Raw genomic sequence first — 22906 nt, 5'->3', positions numbered from 1 at the left:
TTTATTTATTTATTTATTTTTTAAACCTATTTACATTTTCTTTAAGGCTTATTTATTATTTTTGAGAAAGAGACAGACAGAGAGAGAGAGAGAGAGACAATGCAAGCAGGGGAGGGGCAGAGAGAGGGGGAGACACAGAATCGGAAGCAGATTCCAGGCTCTAAGCTGTCAGCACAGAGCGCAACGGAGGGCTCGAACTCACAAACCGCGAGATCGTGACCTAAGCTGAAGTCGGATGCCTAACCAACTGAGCCACCCAGGAGCCCCAGAAGCCTTTTATACTTAAGCCAATTCAGGTTGAGGTTTTTTTTGTCCCTTGCAAATGAAATAACCCCAATGTATGCAGAGGAGAGGCTGAGTAAAGCTTTGGAAGGGTAAGAAATTATTTTTTATCCACTTTCCAAATCTTCTAAAACTCATCTTCACCTTGAAAAATCAAATTTTACAGGGGCACCTGGGTGGCTCAGTCGGTTGGGCGTCCGACTTCGGCTCAGGTCATGATCTCGTGGTCTGTGAGTTCGAGCCCTGCGTCGGGCTCTGTGCTCAGAGCCTGGAGCCTGTTTCGGATTCTGTGTCTCCCTCTCTCTCGGCCCCTCCCCCGTTCATGCTCTATCTCTCTCTGTCTCAAAAATAAATAAACGTTAACAAAAAATTTTTTTAATCAAATTTTACTGTCAACGTACAACTCTATTCATCCCCACAGCTCTTCTGACCTCTGCCCTCTAAAGAAATGTTGAGCTTTCACAGCTTAGAGGTTAATGTTGGGTCGTCTGACTTTTGCTACGGTAATCGTGTTCCCTAGACAGTCCAACTAGTACAACCTTTACCTGTTACCACAAAGAATTTCGGTATTTATCCATATTGAACTTTCGCGAGGCAAACAAAAGCAACTTGTGAAGATTTACCAATGGTGAAAATGGCTCAAATAACTAACCTGAGAACACCCAGTCATATGAAAGGGTTTCAGTTTACATTAACTAAATGTTTGTTTGATATGTAGAACTGATTTCAGTTAAAGCTGTTTAAACAGAAAAAAAAAAAAAAAAGGAATGTGGACAATATTAAGACAATAGCTGCCGAAACTTATCTGTGGTATTTAGAGACAGTTGGTGACAGCAGTAAACCACACTGCTTTGAGAGGAGAGCGAACACAGGGTAGTTCAACTTCTCTGAAGATGCAGGTTTCACATTACTCACTACAAGAAGAGTTCTATTTAATAGATTTTGTGTGAAATTGGTTCCCATTATGGGAACAGCCTATCAGCAAAGCATCATGCCCTATGTCAGGGCAAGCTGCAAAGATTTGAAAAGGTTTTCTTATCTGGGGGCTGGTTATTTTCATTGGTGAAGACAAAACTTATAAGCCCTGGCAATCGTGGTATCCCAAGAAATAAAAATAAAACAGATCAGCATATGTAATTAGTTTATTCAACCTATTGGGGTACACTAGGGTCTAGATTTCAGTAAATTAAAGCCGCAGAAGGAAGGAGAGGGGCATACCTGGAGACTCTGCTATGAGACGAGAATGCAAAGGAGGACCCCATCCATTTTAATAAATCAGGACTTCAGCTTCCTCCTTAGATGCCCAGCTATCAGTTGAAGCAGACGGTGCCATGATTAAGAATAAGGAACCGGGGCGCCTGGGTGGCTCAGTTGGTTAAGTGTCCGACTCTTGATTCGAGCTCAGGTCATGAGCTCATGGTTTGTTTGAGCCCTGCGTCGGGCTCTGCGCTGACAGCGTGGGGCCTGCTTGGGATTCTCTCTCTTTCCCTCTCTCTCTGCCTCTACTCTGCTCACTCTCTCTCTCTCTCTCTCAAAAAATATTACATAAATAAACTTTTTAAAAAATTAAAAAAAAAAGCATAAGGGCCCTGGAGCCAGTTCAAACTTGGGCTCCAGTACCAAATGGCTATGTCACCTGTAAAATAAAGACAATCACATAATAACCACATAGATTTAGAGTGAGGACTAGTGAGTTAACAATGAATGGGCTACTATATGCCAGGCACTTGCCAGATGCTAAGAAAGCAAACTGCACAAGGCCTACAACTTATTGTCCCCAAGGATCTCACGACGTGATAAAATTTTCTTAGCAAGAGAAGTTTTAACATCCATGTCAATTCATGGCCACCCCCCTTCCAGAGAGGCCAGTCAGTAAAGTTCAACGCTGAGCACTTACTCCCGGCAGAGTTTTTATTCATGAGTTGAAGTACTTCCCACGAGATACAATCTTTCTGGGCCTCAAATCCACTGGCATGTATTTTATTCGGCTCCATAACCTGACTTTTTCATTTCAATGTTGTGGGCAAAAAAAAAAAAAAAAACATTACAGGATTTTAAACAAATGTCACCCTCGCCATTTCCCCCACTGCCAACAGACGTCGTTGGCTGCTTCCTTAAAATTAATTAAGGAAGCATACAATACTTCCAGCCATTCGATTCAGAGTTTGAGTTACAAAAACAAACAGACAAGAAAAAGTTATTTTTATTTTTTTCTCCCTCGACTGCGGGGTTAAGAAAAGAAAGCTGCAGGGCAGATACCCCACGAAAGCTGAAGCATCAGGACTCGGAACAGAATGGAAGCCTTATCGCTTCCGGGGTTGAAAAAACAATCAAAGGTCAACCGTAGTGACTGACCAATAAAGTTCTAAGCATGAAAGGAGTAGGGTCTTCATCCCTTCTCCAGGGTGCATCCAGGGTTCCCTCCCTCCCCCCCCTCCCCCCGCTGGCACCGGGAAGCTCAGAAGTATCAGAGCAGAACCTAGAGACAAACCCTGAGGAGGGTAATGGCTGCCTTGGGGCCACGAACACTCCACGGGTGATGCAGATCCCCAGAGATGGGAGCGTCAAGGAGACAACACATAGCAACTCTTTTGAGGTTCTCTCAGAGCTCACGATGCTTAGACACCAAACTCCCACCTTCTGGACAGGCCCTTCAAGGAAATTCACAATTATTCAATCTTTTGAGCAGCTACAATACAAAGATGAGCAATTAGCCAAGGCCTACCGACAACCTAGAGGCCTTGCAGGTTCCTGAAGGGCCTTCTCAATCATCAGTGAAAAATGAAAACATGCTCACAATAGTGTCTGTCTCACAACAGGGATTGCTGGGACAACTGTCTTTCATCACCCTCTTAACTAATCTGTACCTGGAACGGTCTCAGAGAAGATCAGTCAAGAAAAACTTTTCCCCTAAAAATGTCTAGGAAAAGTCTGAAGGGGAAGAAGAAACGGAATCCACCCACCTACCTGAAACCTCAGGCATTCAACAGCAAAGTTCAAAATCGTGACTTATGAGACGCTACCTCACCATTCATTGTAAACGCCTCCATCACTTCCACAGGTAGGCAACTGTCATCTACTTTTCTCTGCCAAGTCAGTGGGGGGCTCTTGATTTGGTCCCAGCTCAGCTCACGCAGGCCCCTCAGGGGATGCGTGAACATGCCCGCTGGGGTTAATGTCTCACCACAACACCTGAAATAAGTTATTTCACTGAGCAAGATGTTAGATGAAGGAGAGATGGTAATGTCCAGTCTACTAAGAGCTACCCCATGAAGGCTCTTTCCCAGGAACTCCGAGGAAGATGCAGGTCTGACCAGACCAAACCACTTTTTTTTAATGTTTATTTATTTTTGAGAGAGAGACAGAGAGACAGAGCATGCGCAGAGAGAGAGAGGGAGACACAGAATGCGAAGCAGGCTCCAGGCTCCGAGCTGTCGGCACAGAGCCCGACGCAGGGCTTGAACTCACGAACCATGAGATCATGACCTGAGCTGAAATCGGACACTTAACCAACTGAGCCACCCAGGTGCCCCAGACCAAACCATTTTTAAGAAGGAAAACAGCATAATAACATGCAGGAGGATTCTGCTTATCAGTGAACAAAAACCTTTGCTAAGCATCTTTAGTTAGGAAAAAAATACTTTCTAAAGGTACTCAGGTCTATTCCCCACAGTTCCCAAATTGCTTAGTTAGAAACCATCTAAAGGAAACAAGCCACATCTACACCCACAGAGCCTGAAGGCCCGCAACACACAACACCCAGGGCTTCATCCTGTAATTGGTGCAGCAAAGGCACATGGCCTTTAAGATAGAGGAAATCGAACAATAAAGAACCCAGGGGGGACGATCATGGACCATGTATGATGCTACTGTTTCACAACAGGACACGGAAGAAAGTGATCATGTCAGTGCTCGATCCCAGGCCAGCACGTAGGGCCAAAAAACAGTATATGATAACGTGCTTTGGCATATGGAATTCATATGAAGGAGGTGGCCTTGAAGAATCAAAGACTTGGGGGGCTGGGCAAGGTGAGCACACACCATATTTAGATTCATGATCTCTCTCTGCCTTCGATTTCTAGACTAGCTTCAAGGGGCTAAGGCTTCTGATACACGTCTATCCCACTTCGCTAAAGTATACAGTGTCAAAAGCAGCCAGTCACTTGCTGAAGCTATTGAGCTCAGATGACAATATTCTACTATTAGATAAACAGTGTGATTTTACAGATTTTCCCCCACCCGTTGATGATAACAAAACATCTCGGCCAGTCACAGAAGACCAAGATGGAGGGGGGGCGGGGGGTGCAGGGAATAACTCATGTTGAGTGTTGAAAAGAGCACCCATTCGGCTGGCCTAAATCCTGACATTGCAAGGTTTGTAGAGAAGGAAAAAATCAGAATTTCTTTACTACAGACCAGAATTTCTTTACTGCAAATATGGAGGAAGACATAACTTTGCTCCCAAGTCTAATTCAGTGAGGTCACCGGGCCCATAAAACGCTTATCTTTCTTGAGGTTCTAGCTATCAGCAGTGTCTCTACTTAAGGACAGATAGGAGAGAAAATGGGGCACTTATCAGGTACAGGGAAGGGAAGAAAGTCAGTCCTGAGTGCAGCTTATTAGCATTAGAAGTGGTTATTCTTTCCCCAGGCTCCTAGAACCACCTCTGTGACCTCATGTCCCCGAACTCACAGCCTTGCTCTTGCCATTTGAACTAGACTGTCCCTTACCTAGTCTGGAAACATCAGGCATTTTCCTACCTCACAGTCTTTGTGGCAGTTTGTCCCTCCACCCGAAATACTGTTCCCCAGATATCTACGTGGCTTCCTCCTCATCTCTTTCAAGCCCCTGCTCACAGCACATCTTCTCAGTGGGGATGTTTTCTAGTTATCTCAAGAACCTACTATATGATGAGCAGGTGTATTAAGTTTATTATCTGTCCTCTCCCTGGCCTAGGATGCCTAGTTTACTCTCGTAAACTACCGTAAACTTTACATCCTAAAGCACACAGAAGAGTGCCAGGCACGCAATCAGTAGTAATTACTTGCTGGGAGGACGAAAGAGAACATTTTTGTGTTCCAAATTCTCCACCGATCCTTCCAATCCGCACAAAGAGAGAGTCTCGGGTTGGTGATAACCTTCAACAATTCTCCATGACTCGGGACCCTCTTTTTTCCTTTTAAAGTTTTTTTTTTTGTTTTGAGATCTAATTTGCCCGCCACAAAATTCATCCATTTTCAACGTCGAATTCAATGACTGTTAGAAAACACAGGAGTTGTAGGCTGCTCTCCCTGCTTCCCATGAATAATGGAGACTTCAGGCTCAGAGCCTTCTCCCGGCGAGAGAATCTGCTGGAAGGTAGTAACACTGCTGTGTTTACACTGGCGAGGTCTCTCTGGTTCCTTTTTCTTTTGGCTAGTGATACTGGCTCGCTTCTTAAAGTGGTAATACAAAGCTTCCTTTGCAAAGAAAATTTATTTACATAAAAATGAGCCGAGTTTTTAAAAGTATTAAGTAGACAACAATACGCACGGTCCAAAGATAAAGCAAAAAGCTGAGAGGGTGTTCCTGAGAGCAGCACAATTGGTGAAACATTGGCTGGTGGGATCCAGAGCTGCTGGTCTCACAGACTGCAGACCCACACCTCATTCTGTAAACAAAAAGCGAGGTACGGACACTTGCTCCTGGGGTCCGCCCACCCTTCTCTTTGGTCCTCGCAGAAAGACCATTCTTCATGGGTCTTGCGCTTCTGTGTGCCTTGTGAGCAAGATACTGACTTCCCTCTATCTCAGCAAGAATGGTTGGTATAGAGAACAGCCTTGGAAGAGATAGCTCGTCTCCAGAACAACGGGCAGGGATGCTAACAGACTTGGAGGATAAAGATGGTGTCTTGTTTGGAACAAATGTCAGCCATGCTTACTGCCTATTATAAGAGATTCGGGTTCCCTTTGTTCTTCTCCTATAACCCAACCCTTGCAGGTGCATTATGTTACCGGGCCTGCTCTGTGCTGCCTCGTGGAAAGAGAGGCTTGCACAACTGGCACAAAAATGCTGATACTCTGGCTGCTGCTATCGTTGTTAAGTAATAAACTATTCTTTATCTCTCACTGAGGAATTTCAGGTCTTATACCCATATGAAATTACGGCAGATCAACTTGTTAGCTTGCAGGCAGCTTCCCGGTTCCTGAAAGTCCTCACCTCATTGTGGATTTCCTCTCCTTGTTTCAGAACCGCGGGCTCAAAGGATTTCAAAGAAACATCACCACCGTCTGCCCCGTCACGGACATTCTGCAGAGCCACCTGGCAGCGCTGTAAGATATAATCCAAGGTTCCGGTGGAGCACTGCAAAGACAGAACCAGCAATCAAGATGAGGAGCAAAATCCCAGTTCACCATCGACTCGTCCTAGGGGTATCCACATTTGTCCCTTGTCCATTATGTTCACCTGTTGCCCCCACAGCTCAGCCCCTATTCAACTTAAGAAATACTATAGTGGCCGGCTCACTGGGCTCTGTGTTGCCAGCTTGGCCTCACTTGGGCCACTCTTCTGGCTGGTTTTCTTTCATTATATGGGCCTTATATGTCAAAACAGTGGGCTCCCTGAGGCTAAAGCCATGTGTGTGTATACACACACACACACACACACACACACACACAATTTTATTGTATATTTCTTTTTTTTTTTTCATTTTTTCAACGTTTATTTATTTTTGAGAGAGAGACAGAGAAAGCGTGAGCAGGGGAGGGGCAGGGAGAGAGGGAGACACAGAATTGGAAGCAGGCTCCAGGCTCTGAGCTGTCAGCACTCGAGCTCATGAAATCATGACCTGAGCTAAAGTTCGAATGCTTAACTGACTCAGCCACCCAGGAGCCCCTTATTATATATTTCTTTCTACGCATATTGCAGCATCTAGAACCAAGTACTAAATATAAAAGAAACTTAGTGAGTAGTTATTGGACGAATCACTAATTAACCAAGACGTCAAAGACACTGACTTCATTGTAAGTGCCCTGGACCTCACAATGGGAAAGAAAAGTAACCGGCCTGATCAGTTCAGCGGTCCACAAAATGGAATGGTAACGGCACACACAAAAAAGTGAAGTTATAAGCACAGGGCAAAGGACTCATTTTCCTTTTCTGCAAAAACCATAGAGTTCACGGCTGCAAGTCCTTGGTAGAACAGGTTCTTCTAATCATGGAGAACACGTGGCTCATGCCCTCAAGGCTTGTTCAAAGGCCTCACTTGGTAGGTTGGTGTGGGCAGGGGCAGATAGCTAGTTCGTCCCTCTCTGTGTCTGTGGGAGAAAAGCAGAGGTCAAATGGACAAACTCCTCCTCTGAATGACGTATGTCAGAAAAAAAGAGGATGCGGACGGTGGCAACGTGATTTCCTAGAATGATAAAGAGCTACAAATGTCCTTTAGACCCGGTGGGGAAAAGGTATCACGCAAGTGTTTTTATTTGAATACGTATAACTCAAACAGATGTCTTAGAACCTTCTAGTGCCCTGGTATAAAAATCAGTTGGGCGGCTACTGCCATTTTACGCAACGTGTCACGTATAAGCCTGGGAAAAACAAAGTTACGGTGACAAAAACAGAAGCCTGACTAATATGTATTTTAATATGAAGACCTCAAAGTGCCGGAGCACATCGGCAGGCAGCTCCAATTTGCTACCCAGAAAAAACAAAAAGGGGCGCTGAGTCACCACTCACTTTTGTCCCTGAGCCACTCCTACAACCTCTTATTAAAAGACATTCTGTCTATAAACATGTTGTATTCACACCTTTACTTTCCCAAGTATCAAGTGACCTACATGAGAGGTTACAATGCATTTATCCCGACAAAAGACTGGAAACAACCTGCATTTCCCATCAAAAGGGGACCCGTTAAGTAAACTATGGTGGAGCCACATGGGGGACTTTTTTTTTTCCCTGGGTGGACAGAGTTTTCTCTGTTGTAAAGAGCCCACAATGAGGCCTATTTTTTGGCAGAGGTTGGGGGAACAATTTTATTGAGACATTATTCACATGTCATAGAAGTCACACATTTGAAAGCATACAATTTATCGTTTTTAGTATATTCACAGTTAGGCAACCGTTTTGTTTTGTTTCTAATTTTTTTTTTTAACATTGACTTATTTTGAGAAAGAGAGAGAGAGAGAGACAGAGTGCGCAGGGGAGGGGCAGAGAGAGAGGGAGACACAGAATCCGAAGCAGGCTCCAGGCTCCGGGCTGTCAGCACGGAGCCCGACGCGGGGCTCAAACTCAGGAACTGTGAGATGGTGACCTGAGCCGAAGTCGGACACGTAACCGACAGAGCCACCCAGGCTCCCCTAGGTGACCGTTTTCACAACTAATTTTAGAATATTTTGGTCATCCCCCCAAAACACACTCTGCACCCCTGTACAAACTCTGTGTCTTCTCCTCCCCTTTCTGCCAACCTTTTTTTTAGCAGCTATTATGAATCAAGCTGCCAAGAACATTCATGTTTCCTTTTTTTTAGCAGCTATTATGAATCAAGCTGCCAAGAACATTCATGTAGAAGTTTTCATTTCTCCTGGGTATGGAACTGCTGGGTCATATGGTATTGAAAATCCTGAGGAAGCGTCACCATGTTGTCCAAAGTGGCTGAACCATTTTATATTCCCTCCGGTAGCGCGTGAGGGTTCCCATGTCTGCACATCTTCCCCAGGACTTGTTACTGTGATTTTAATCATCGCCATTCTAGTGGGTGTGAAGTGATATCTCACTGGGGTTTTCATTTGCATCTTCCTGATGACTAATGATGTTCAACATCTTTTCATGTGTTTATTGGCCATTTGTAGACCTGCTTTGCAGACATGTCTATTCACATCCTTTGTCACTTAAAAATATTGGATTATGTATCTCTTTAATTAATGGTTGTAAGCGTTATTCATATATTCTAGACACGAATACCTTGTGAGACAAGTCAGGTGAAACTACTTTCTCACATTCTGCAGTTTCTCTTTCCACTTTCTTGATGGAACCTTTTGGAGTATCAAAGTTTTTAACTTTGATGAGGTCCAATATATCTATTTTTTCTTTGGTTGTTTGTTCTTGTGGTGTCATATCGGAAAAAAATCATTGTCTACTCCGAGACTTATATTTTGATAAGCAGTTATCATCAAGCCTTACTAAAACCAAAGTGCAGAATAGTATATAGAGTAGGCTACCATTTGTATAAAAAATATCAACACATATTTGCTTGTATATGTATTAGGCATCACAGAAAGAAAACTAAGAATCTGATAACACTGGGTTGAAGTGTTATCTCTCTGGGGAGAAGGAGGTGGTTGGCGTTAGGAGGAAGAGAGAGACTTGAAACTATTTATTCTTAGGTTCTTTTTAGGTTTTGAACCATTTGAGTAACTACCTATTCAAAATATAATGATATATACCATTGAAATTTAAAAAAAAAAGGATATTCAGGAGAATGGAGTTCTTCTGTTCCAACCGGAAGAAAACTAAAATCAGATAAAGGTCAAGAGCCATCAGACATAATCTGGTCACATGTAACCAAAAAACTAAATAGATTTCTTCTCTGATTAACTAAAACAAATTTCAGAACATTGCTTCCTTAAGATAGTCTGTTTCCTACATATTTTGAACAGGCAGAAAATTGCAAATCATTTTGTTTGGCACAGGTGAAACAAGAAAGAAGACATTTATAAAGTAAGTGAGGGCTATAATGCTGCATGGATTTTCCCCTCTTCTATCGAGGGAAACAGCAATGTAACTTTCATGTCAGAAAAAAAGTCTTCTCCCTCTTTTATTACTGAAAACAATAATATATCATGAAATAAGAATTTCTAAGTAAGATAAAAACATGATCCTGTCATCTTTCCCTATTTTCATTATTTTCATTGCACGTGAGTCTTTGTCCACACAGTTGTGACCAGTCAGTACACAACAGTTTTTCTCTGTTTGTAAGTATTCAAAACTACCATTTTCAATGATTGCTCATTGAGCTGATAATTTAATTAAGGAGTCATGTGCTACAAAGGCACCGAAGTTCTGCCCAACTTTTCACTACTCTTAATCACTCTAAACATCTTTGTATGTATATAGATATAAACATATATACACATATAAATATATACGCATACATACAAATACGCATACACATACATACATACATACATACATACATACACATATATACTTCTTTTGAATGGTTTCCTAGGTTTGAGTCCAAAAAATAGTGTTATGAGATCAAAAATATGAGTATTTTTATGGTAGCTGAACACATCCCCACATAGTTCACCAAAAAGTATGCCGATTAGAAAAGCTTCCAGAACTATATGAATGTATGTTTCACTGTAACTTTACCAGCATTGATCATCAGCAGTTCTGACTTTCCACGGAAATAAAAAATCACCTTAAAATGATGAGTTTATAAATAAAATGTTAATTGAAACACAGCCACACTCCTTTGATTCCATATAGTTTCTGGCTTCTCTGGAGTTACAATGGCAGAGCTGAGCAGTTGCCCCAAGATCTTATGGCCCATGGGCCACGGTTTGCTGACCTGATCTATACTTCAGAAAGCAAGATAGTCACATCGTTCACATCGGATGTGTCTAATTAGTAAAAAAATATATCTTGTGGCTTGAACTGAAGTGCAGAGATTATAAAAGGCCTAGATTTGAGATACTGGTTTTCTCCCAATAGCATTACCATATATCCCCACCTCCCTATTTAAAAGTTAATTAACGCTCGCGATGTTGCCTAAAAATGAGAAGATACAAATACAGCTGTGACTAAGCAGAAAATGCTAAACCTCAGGATATTCTGAAAGCACTGCTACTCTAATAAAATTGGTCTGCCTGGAAAAAAAGGAAATAAGGCTACAGGGGGACTGTTCAAACCGTACTCTGGCAGGCCCCTTTTGGAGGTCTGTGTAGGTACGGACTTTTTTTATGGCAGGAGGTGGAGGAGGAGAGTTTTAGTCCCTTATTTGCATTTGCCTGCTGGACCGCTCCACGGGGCAGCTCCAACCCAGCCAGTTCAAAACTGAATGCACTATCGTCTTCCCCTAATGTCTTAAACTGCCATTTCTAACTAATGGTAATGGCATCCCTAAATCACCCAGGCTTGAGAGTTGGCCAAGAGCCTGGCACAGGGAAAGCATCGAATAAAGAGTTAATTCGTTCATTCTCGCATTCATTCTTATGTTCCTCCCTCCACTCAGACAGTCCTGCCATCGTCGCAACTTCCTGAGAGAAGTTACTTTTAGGTCTCTAAGATAAGCACCTGTGTGTGTCTTTTTGTTTGGTATCTGTCTCCCCGACTCACATGCAAGTTCAACAAAGGTAGTGGCCAGGGTGGTCATGCTGATGATTCCATCTCTCAATCCTGGAATGCTGCTGAATGCACAACAGGCACCCAAGTATGTACATATGTGTGTATGTATGTATGTTTTTAATGTTTATTTTTTAATGTTTATTTATTTTTGAGACAGAGAGAGACAGAGCAGGAGCGGGGGAGGGGCAGAGAGAGGGGAAGACACAGAATCTGAAACAGGCTCCAGGCTCCTAGCTGTCAGCACAGAGCCCAACGCAGGGCTCAAACTCACGAGCTGCGAGACCATGACCTGAGCAGAAGTCAGAGGCTCAACTCAGGTGCCCCTTGGCACTCAAATATTTAGATGATTGAATAGAAGAGAGGAGAAAGGGACATGAGGAAGGCAGGAAAGAATGTCTGATGGGCTGGCTGGCATCTTGATTGAGTAGACACTCATGCCCGCTCTGTCCCATAGCAACGTGACCAGTCCACGAGAAAAGCTATGGACTTAACGAAAGACGTGCCACTGCCTTGCAGACTCAGTCTCAGGACTGAAAAGGTCTTGTGCCTGTGTTTCCCTGCTACTTTGTTGTATCCCTTCTGCCCAACTTCGCACCCTGATCCCCCTGTGGTATGGTGAAAAGTCAACCTACAAAGCAAAAGCATAGGTAACAAGTTTGGATACGAGGTCAACTTGTCGTCCTTCTCATGATTATTCTCCTGCTCTATGGACCCCTTCTTAACTGATGACTTAGTACCCCAGGGTGACTATTCAGAGTTTTTCCTCACCTCTTAGGTTACCATTCTGAACTGGTCTAATCAGCTGACCATCAGCCACTGCAAGTGGTGGCAGAATTGAGCAATAAAGTCTGGGTTAGGAACACAACTGGGGAGCTCAGAAATTCCTTGGCACACTGTAACTTTCTCCTTAATTTACATTCACATGCCCAGAAGCCTGACCAAAAAGTTAAGGGAAATGTAAATTCCCAACCATCAGAGCCAGTCACAGCTAACACATGCACAAGCACACAAATCCACCCCATTTCCTGCTGGCCATCTCCTGTCCTTGACCTTGACAGATACAAACCCCTTAGAAAATCTCTAACTAGGAACACCTGCCGATGATGTTTTACCTTCTCCAAGAAACATAACCCCAAAGAAGCAAAACACGCTTATCCCGTGCTGTGAGTACACTTTTTTAAAAACTGTATCCAACACAACCCAAAGCTGAAAAAGCAAGTAAATAAAGGCTCAAGTCAAGTTCGATGGAAGCAATTTTCCTATCAAATACTCTTCCAAAACTCTATGTGAAATTGCTCATTCCAACCACTACTGTCACATCCAATTAAGTTTGAAACACATTTTTATTTACACTTACCTCTGCCACTCGGTGGGTGGAACTAAATCGAGGTGGTAAACCAGCCAAAACACAGTGTTGGTGGGTGGCATTGAGATCATCTGTAGGAAAAATACCAAAAATTAAAAAAAATAAAACCACACACACACACGCACACGTACACACACATTTATTAGTCACTATAATAAACCATTCAACAAAAATACAACGTAAACAGTAAATCCATTATTCAACAACAACAACAGCCAGGGAATTAACACCTACTTTGAATTCTTTAAACCATTAGCTATAACTGGGATGACTTTGTATGTGCGTAAGTATTACGGATAGACATCAAAACCATGACATGCCCAAGAGTAAAACGGGATGTTAATTATTCGAGGACAACAAGTATAAACCAGGACGGTCTTTAGCAAACAGTACATATGGCTACCCTATTTATGTGTGGTCTTATGATGCCCTCCCACCACTAAGTTTACTATTTATGAACTTTCTCTTTCTCATGATACATCAAATTCTATCCATGCCTTTAGATAATAAGCCAATTTTTTTTTTACATTATTTGGGGTGGAACAGCTTTCATCTGAAAATCTGCCTCTTTCTCTCCCCAATCAAAATATCAATTTTGCCCTAACAATTTTCCAGGCAAAAAACCAACCAACTCAGCAGTTGCAAAGTTTTGGCACTCAGAACAGAATTCAAGCCTATGGATTCACAACCCAAGAATGGAGTAGGTGGTGAATTCATCAGTTGAAAAATAAGCTTGAAACCACATGCAGTGGAAGAAAACCAATGGCCAAGTTGCTGCATATTCTAAGAAATGATGCCACAAGTCAGGCAAAAAATCTCTATCACCTCTGCTTAGGACATCACTCCTTCTATTACAAAGAAGAGAACTGAACGGTACTATTCCCCAGCAGTGTATGATTTCCCAGATGGGCAACAGAGGCTTCTTACCAAGATACCAAGACCCACAATGATTTATACTAAAAGACAAAGACCACCACACCCCTTACGTGTCAGGAAAATTAACTTCTAAACAAAATAACGGAAATGTGAAATGTCAACTGAAGGGCTCCCGCTTCTGAACATTCTGGAAGAACAGTGAGAAGGTCTGCCTTCCTACCTGAAGCAACTATTAAAGGGACCAAAACTAGGAAACAAAGGTTTCTGACACTGGAAAACAGAGAAAGATATAATCCCCGGGATAGAAAAATAAAATAGGTGAGCCCTAAAATTGCCCTAGCTTACAACCCGGAACAGTTTCGAAATGAGAATAGAGAGTGGGGAGTCAGACAGAACCCAGGTTTTCAGTTTTCCTTCTTGCTGAGTTGCGAGGACAGAAACTGGAGCATAGGAAGCCCAAGGCAACGAGGATATGTACAACAGAACACTGGAACAGAAGAACCTGCACGGACAGAAAACAAGCAGACATCGGCTGAAGGGTTCCTTCAAGTCTCTGGCTGAGCACTGACAAGGGCGTGTGTGAATGAAAACTTCCCAAGGACAGAAGAAGAAGCACCAGCAAACAATAGGCTGAACAAATGTCAGAGCTCACACAGGGCTGGGGAGGTTTTGTGTTCTCAGCAGCTAGAATGGCTCCTGCTACGTGAGAGAATGGATAGAGTCCTTGGAAAAGCATCACCTTAGTAGCAGGGCTATATTAGTTCTGTGTCAAAGATCCACTTGACAGCTTGAAAGCAAGCCTCCAAATGATTCAAGTTATTCCAAATAATTTAATTAGTCACTAGAGCAAAGTCCAACGCTATTGAAAAGAATTTAACAAAATCAGACACCAAACAAAATTCACAATATCCGGCATCCATTCAAAAAGTAACAGAGAAGAGGGGTGCCTGGCTAGCTTAGTTGGCAGAGCATGCGATTCTCAATCTCAGGGTTGTAAGTCCGAGCCCCACGTTGGGTGTAGAGATGACTTAAAAGTAAAACCCTATAAAAACAAAAAAGTAGGAGAGGAGAAATGAAAGACATACATGACACATAGGTACGTATAAGATATATAGGCATATATAGGTATATATTATATAGGTATATATAAGAAATACACATCTTTCTTTTCTTTCACATATGTATCTTTCATATATATAAATAAATGAAATGAAGCTATAAAGATGAAAAATGTAGTCTTTGGAATTAAAAAAAAACCAGACATTGAATTAGATTAACAGCACTTCTGGCACTGAAAAAAAAAAAAAAAAAAAAAAAAAAAAAAAAAAAAAAAAAAAAATCAGTGACCCAGAATACACAGAAATAGAAACCATCCAAAACTGAAGCATAGAGAGGAAAAAGACTACAGGTAACTGAAAAGACATCAATGACCTGGGATACTATTTATCAGTTTAACGTAAATATAACTGGATTCTCAGAAGGGGGAGAATGATAGAAAAAAAATATTTATCTGAAGAAATGATGGCCAAAGAGAAAAATCAGAACAAAGAACAAGGGCAACAAACAGAAAACATTAACAAATAAGGTAACTATTAAATCAATTATATTAGGGTCGCCTGGGTGGCTCACTTGATTAAGTGTCCAACTTCAGCTTAGGTCATCATCTCATGGTTCATGGGTTTGAGCCCTGCATTGGGCTTTGTGCTGACAGCTCAGAGCCTAGAGCCTGCTTCAGATTCTGTCTCCCTCTCCTTCTGCCCCTCCTCGCTTGCGCTCTCTCTCAAAAATATATAAACATTAAAAAATAAATAAATTATATCAATAATAATTCTCAATGTCAATGGAGTAAGTACACCAATTAAAAGACAGAGATTATCAGAGTGGATGCAAAAACAAAACCCAAATATACGTTGTCCACAGGAAATTCACTTAAGTATAAAGACACATACAGATTAAAAGTAAAGGGATGGAGAAAAAATATTCTATGTTAACACTAATCAAAACAAAGCTGGAGTACCTATATGAATTTCAGACAGAGTAGACGTCAAAACAAGGAAATTATCAGGAATAAGAGGGCATTACATAAAGGAGTCAATCCTCCGGGAAGATACAACAATCCTTAATGTGTATTTGCCTTATAAGACAGAGTCAAATTATGTGAAGTAAATCTAATAGAGTAGAAAGGAGAAATAGACAAATCCACTATTACAGTTGGAGACTTTAACACCCCCTATCAGAAACAGAAAGATCCATTAGGCATAGAATCAGTAAGGACACAGGTGAACTCAAGAATACCATCAATCAACTGGATGTAACTAACATCTACAGACTACCTCATCCAACAAGAGCTGAATACACACTCTTCTCAAGCTCATATGGAACATTCACCAAGAGAGATCACATTCTGGACACAACACACACACACACACACACACACACACACACACACACCAAAATTTAAAAGAATAGAAATCATACAATATCTGCTCTCAGACCATAAGAATTAAACTAGAAATCAGTATCATAAAGACAGCTGGAAAATCCCAAAATACTTAAGAGATTAAGCAGCATACTTCTAATTGCATGGCCAAAGAAGAAATCTCAAGAGAAATTTTAAAGTATTTTTAACTAAATGAAAATGAAAATACAACATCAAAATTTGTGGGATACAACAACAGCACTTCAAAGAGGAAAATTTAATACACTGAATGCATATATTACAAAGGAAAGATCCAAACTCAGTAATAAAAGCTTCAACCTTGGGAATTTAGAAAATGGAGAGCAAATTAATTCTCAAATAAAAAGAAAAAAATAATTAGAATAGAAATCAAGGAAATCAAAAACAGAATTGATGGAGAAAGTCAATGAAACAAAGCTGGTTCTCTGAAAAGATCAATAAAATCAATAAGCCTCTGTCCAGACTAAGAACAAAAGAGGAAAAACACAAATTATTAATACCAGAAACAAGAAAGGGAACATCACTACAGATCATATGGACATTAAAAGGCTAATAAAGTAATACTATGTATAGCTCTATGCCCACAAATTTGATAAGAGAGATGAAACGGACCAATTCCTTTGAAAGACTAAATCTTCCAAAACTCACATAAGAAAAAGACAATCTGAATAGGCCTATTTGTACTAAAGAATGAATCAAAATTACTAACCTTCCTAAACAGAAAGCTCCAAGCCTAGATGGGTTCACTGGTGAATTCTACCAACCATTTAAGGAAGAAACTATGCCTATTCTTTACAGACTCTTCCAGAAGAAAAAAGTGGAAGGAAGACTTCCTAATTCATGCTATGAGACCAGCGAAACCCTAATACCAAAAGCAGACAGATATTACAAGAAAAGAAAACTACAAATTAATATTCTCAAGAACATGGATGCAAAAATCCTCAAAAAATACAGTATTAGAAAATAGAATCCAACAATGTATATTTTATATACTTTTATATACATCATATACACTTATATGCCACAACCAACTGAAATGTATCCACATATGCAAGGCTGGCTCAATATTTGAAAATCAATTAATATTTTGTCTCCTGTTTGTCCATCTGTTTTTGTTTACAAGGGCTACTCCAAAGAACAAATCAAAGCACACCTGGTGCACGGTACAAAATATTACTACGAGTAGGGTAATAAAATAACCAAAGTCACAACAACAGAGAGCACATAACAATCCCTGAAAAAAACACCTCCTGAAGGGCCAGGCCCTGGACAGCATATGACCCTCCTTTAATATAGCAGTGCTCACAGGTGCAGAGCACACAAGTTTTTAAAATGCATAAGGGACAGAAAACTAGCCAAAATGACGAAATGGAAGAATTCTCCTCAAAAGAAACTCCAGGAAGCAGCAACAGCTAATGAATTGATCAAAACTGATTTAACCAATACAGTGGAACAAGAATTTAGAATAATACTCATAAAATTAATCGCTGGGCTTGAAAAAAGCTATGAAACTTGAAATTGGCCACAAGAAAAAGTCTGGAAAACCTCCAAAAGCATGGAAGTTAAAGAACACCCTACTAAAGAATGAATGGGTAGGGGCGCCTGGGTGGCGCAGTCGGTTAAGCATCCGACTTCAGCCAGGTCACGATCTCACGGTCCGTGAGTTCGAGCCCCGCGTCAGGCTCTGGGCTGATGGCTCGGAGCCTGGAGCCTGTTTCCGATTCTGTGTCTCCCTCTCTCTCTGCCCCTACCCCGTTCATGCTCTGTCTCTCTCTGTCCCAAAAATAAATAAAAAACGTTGAAAAAAAATTAAAAAAAAAAAAAAGAATGAATGGGTCAACCAGGCAATTAGAGAAGAAATTAAAAAATACATGGAAACAAATGAAAATGAAAATACAACAATCCAAACACTTTGGGATGCAGCAAAGGCAGTCCTGAGAGGAAAATACATTGCAATCCAGGCCTATCTCAAGAAACAAGAAAAATCCCAAATACAAAATCTAACAGCACACCTAAAGGAAATAGAAGCTGAACACCAAAGACATCCCAAACCCAGCAGAAGAAGAGAAGTAATAAAGATCGGAGCAGAAATAAACAATATAGAATCTAAAACAACAGTAGAGCAGATCAATGAAACCAAGAGTTGGTTTTTTGAAAAAATAAACAAAATTGATAAACCTCTAGCCAGGCTTCTCAAAAAGAAAAGGAAGAGGAACCAAATAGATAAAATCATGAATAAAAAATGGAATTATTACAACCAGTCCCTCAGAAATACAGGCAATTATCAGGGAACACTATGAAAAGTTTTATGCCAACAAACTGGACAACCTGGAAGAAATGGACAAATTCCAAAGCACCCACACACTTCCAAAACTCAAACAGGAAGAAACAGAAAATTTGAACAGACCCATAACCAGTGAAGAAATTGAATCAGTTATCAAAAATCTCCCAACAAATAAGAGGCCAGGACCAGATGTCTTCCCTGGGGAATTCTACCAGACATTTAAAGCAGAGATAATACCTATCCTTCTCAAGCTGTTCCAAAAAACAGAAAGGGAAGGAAAACTTCCAGACTCATTCTATGAAGCCAGCATTACTTTGGTTCCCAAACCAGACAGAGACCCAGCAAAAAAAGAGAACTATGGGCCAATATCCCTGATGAATATGGATGCAAAAATTCTCAACAAGATATGAGCAAATCGAATTCAACAGCATATAAAAAGAATTATTCACCCTGATCAAGTGGGATTCATTCCTGGGCTACAGGGCTGGTTCAATATTCGCAAATCAATGTGATACATCACATTAATAAAAGAAAAGATAAGAACCATATGATCCTGTCAATTGATGCAGAAAAAGCATTTGACAAAATTCAGCATCCTTTCTTAATAAAAACCTTTGAGAAAGTCGGGATAGAAGGAACATACTTAAACATAATAAAAGCCATTTATGAAAAGCCCACAGCTAATATCATCCTCAATGGGGAAAAACTGAGAGCTTTCCCCGAGATCAGGAACACAACAGGGATGTCCACTCTTACCGCTGTTGTTTAACATAGTGTTGGAAGTGCTAGCTTCAGCAATCAGACAACAAAAGGAAATCAAAGGCATCCAAATTGGCAAAGATGAAGTCAAGCTTTCACTTTTTGCAGATGACATGACACTATACATGGAAAACCCGACAGACTCCACCAAAAGTCTGCTAGAACCGATATATGAATTCAGCAAACTTGCAAGATACAAAATTAATGTACAGAAATCAGTTGCATTCTTATACACTAAAAATGAAACAACAGAAAGACAAATAAGGAAACTGATCCCATTCACAACTGCACCAAGAATCATAAAATAGCTAGGAATAAACCTAACCAAAAATGTAAAAGATCTGTATGCTGAAAACTATAGAAAGCTTATGAAGGAAATTGAAGAAGATACGAAGAAATGGAAAAACATTCCATGCTCATGGATTGGAAGAATAAATATTGTTAAAATGTCAATACTACCCAAAGCTACCTACACATTCAATGCAATCCCAATCAAAATTGCACCAGCATTCTTCTCGAAGCTAGAACAAGAAATCCTAAATTTTGTATGGAACCACAAAAGACCCCGAATAGCCAAAGTAATTTTGAAGAAGAAGACCAAAGCAGGAGGCATCACAATCCCAGACTTTCGCCTCTACTACAAAGCTGTAATCATCAAGACAGCATGGTATTGGCACAAAAACAGACACATAAACCAATGGAATAGAACAGGGACTCCAGAACTGGACCCACAAAAGTATGGCCAACTAATCTCTGACAAAGTAGGAAAGAGTATCCAGTGGAAAAAAGACAGTCTCTTTCACAAATGGTGCTGGGAGAACTGGACAGCAACATGCAGAAGAATGAAGCTAGACCACTTTCTTACACCATTCACAAAAAATAAACTCAAAATGGATAAAGGACCTGAATGTGAGACAGGAAACCATCAAAACTGTAGAGAAGAAAGCAAGAATAAAACCTCCCTGACCTCAGCTGCAGCAATTTCTTACTTGACACATCTCCAAAGGGAAGGGAATTAAAGGCAAAAATGAACTACTGGGACCTCATGAAGATAAATAGCTTCTGCATTGCAAAGGAAACAATCAACAAAACTGAAAGGCAACCAACGGAATGGGAAAAGATATTTGCAAATGACATATCAGACAAAGGGCTAGTATCCAAAATCTATAAAGAACTCACCAAACTCCACACCCGAAAAACAAATAATCCAGTGAAGAAATGGGCAGAAAACATGAATAGACACTTCTCTAAAGAAGACATCCAGGGGCGCCTGGGTGGCGCAGTCGGTTAAGCGTCCGACTTCAGCCAGGTCATGATCTCGCGGTCCGTGAGTTCGAGCCCCGCGTCGGGCTCTGGGCTGATGATGGCTCAGAGCCTGGAGCCTGTTTCCGATTCTGTGTCTCCCTCTCTCTGCCCCTCCCCCGTTCATGCTCTGTCTTTCTCTGTCCCAAAAAATAAAATAAAATAAAATAAAATAAAATAAAATAAAATAAAATAAAAAAGAAGACATCCAGATGGCCAACAGGCACATGAAAAGATGCTCAATGTCGCTCCTCATCAGGGAAATACAAGTCAAAACCACACTCACATACCACCTCACGCCAGTCAGAGTGGCTAAAATGAACAAATCAGGAGACTATAGATGCTGGAGAGGAGGTGGAGAAATGGGGACCCTCTTGCACTGTTGGTGGGAATGCAAACTGGTGCAGCCACTCTGGAAAACAGTGTGGAGGGTCCTCAAAAAATTAAAAAGAGATCTACCCTATGACCCAGCAATAGCACTGCTAGGAATTTACCCAAGGGATACAGGAGTGCTGATGCATAGGGGCATTTGTACCCCAATGTTCATAGCAGCACTCTCAACAATAGCCAAATTATGGAAAGAGCCTAAATGTCCATCACCTGATGAATGGATAAAGAAATTGTGGTTTATATACACAATGGAATACTACTTGGCAATGAGAAAGAATGAAATCTGGGTTTTGTAGCAATGTGGATGGAACAGGAGAACGTTATGCTAAGTGAAATAAATCAGACAGAGAAAGATAGATACCATATGTTTTCATTCTTATGTGGATCCTGAGAAACTTCACAGAAGACCATGCGGGCGGGGAAGGAAAAAAAAAAAGTTAGAGAGGGAGGCAGCGAAACCATAAGAGACTCTTAAAGACTGAGAATAAACTGAGGCTTGATGGGGGGGGGGGTGGTGGGAGGGAGGGGAAAGTGGATGATGGGCATTTAGGAGGGCAGCTGTTGGGATGAGCACTGGGTGTTGTATGGAAACCAATTTGCCAATAAATTTTATATTAAAAAACAGAAAATCAATTAATATAATCCATCACAGCAACAGGCTAGGGAAGAAAAATCACATGATCATATCAATAGGTGCAGAAAAAAACATTTGACAAAATCCAACACAAATTCATAACAAAACCTCTCAGTAAACTAGGATTAAAGAGTAACTTATTCAATGTGATAAGGAACATGTACAAAAAAAGTATGATGTAGCTAACATCATACTTAAATTTGATTCCTCAATAAGATTGGGAACAGGGAAAGAATGTGTCTTTTCACCACTCCTTTTTTTTTTTAATATTTATGTATTTATTTTGAGAGAGAATGTACACATGCAAGTGGGTCAGGGAAAGAGAGAAAGAGAGAGAGAGATTCCCAAACAGGCTCTGTGCCGTCAGCACAGTGCCCAATGTGGGGCTCAAACTCATGAAATGTGAGAATCACTTGAGCTAAAATCAAGAGTCAGATGCTTACCCAACTGAGCCACCCAGGTGCTCCCACCACTCCTTTTCAACAGCACAATGGAAGTGCCAGCTAATGCAATGAGACAAAAAGAGAAGAGGAGGGGAGGGGAGGGGAGGGGAGGGGAGGGGAGGGGAGGGAAGGGAAGGGAAGGGAAGAGAAGAGAAGAGAAGAGAAGAGAAGAGAAGAAATAAAACTGTCCTTCAAATTTTTTTTTAACATTTATTTATTTTTGAGACAGAGAGAGACAGAGCATGAACGGGGGAGGGCCAGAGAGAGGGAGACACAGAATCTGAAACAGGCTCCAGGCTCTGAGCTGTCAGCACAGAGCCCGATGCAGGGCTCGAACTCACAGACCGCGAGATCATGACCTGAGCCGAAGTCGGCTGCTCAACCGACTGAGCCACCCAGGCACCCCTAAAACTGTCCTTCTTCATAGATGATATGACTGTCTGTAGAAAATTCCAAGTGAACTGACCCAAAAAAAACCCCTGGAATTAATAAGCAATTTTAGCATAGTTGCAGGATATAAGGGTAACATATAAAAGTCAATCACTTTCCTAACAAGTAAGTGGAATTTGAAATAAAAACCCATTACCAATTACATTAGTATTCCCCCAAATAAAATACTTAGATATAAAATCTAACAAAATATATATAAGAATTTACACAAAGAAGACCAAAAATTCCTGACGAACAAAATCAAAGAACTGATGAATGGAGAGATATTTCATGTTCATAGACAGGAAGACCAATATCGTCAAAATGTCTATTCTTCCCAACTTGACCTATAGATTCA

General features: G+C 41.0%; 1 protein-coding gene across 1 annotated transcript in view; it reads right to left on the bottom strand.

Moving 5' to 3' along the window:
- FTO (FTO alpha-ketoglutarate dependent dioxygenase) overlaps positions 1–22906 on the bottom strand; it is a 389618-nt gene that overhangs the window by 201354 nt on the left and 165358 nt on the right. The window contains exons 5-6 of the mRNA XM_043599212.1: positions 12965–13044; positions 6481–6624 (exon numbers count right to left, since the gene is read on the bottom strand). Coding sequence (XP_043455147.1) covers positions 6481–6624; positions 12965–13044 — 224 coding nt within the window. The remainder of the gene's footprint in view (positions 1–6480; positions 6625–12964; positions 13045–22906) is intronic.

This window comes from Prionailurus bengalensis, chromosome E2 (assembly GCF_016509475.1).
Source record: "Prionailurus bengalensis isolate Pbe53 chromosome E2, Fcat_Pben_1.1_paternal_pri, whole genome shotgun sequence".
Taxonomy (NCBI): Eukaryota; Metazoa; Chordata; class Mammalia; order Carnivora; family Felidae; genus Prionailurus; species Prionailurus bengalensis.
Note: the sequence above shows the minus strand (reverse complement) of the source record. Positions and strands in the feature narration are given on the sequence as shown.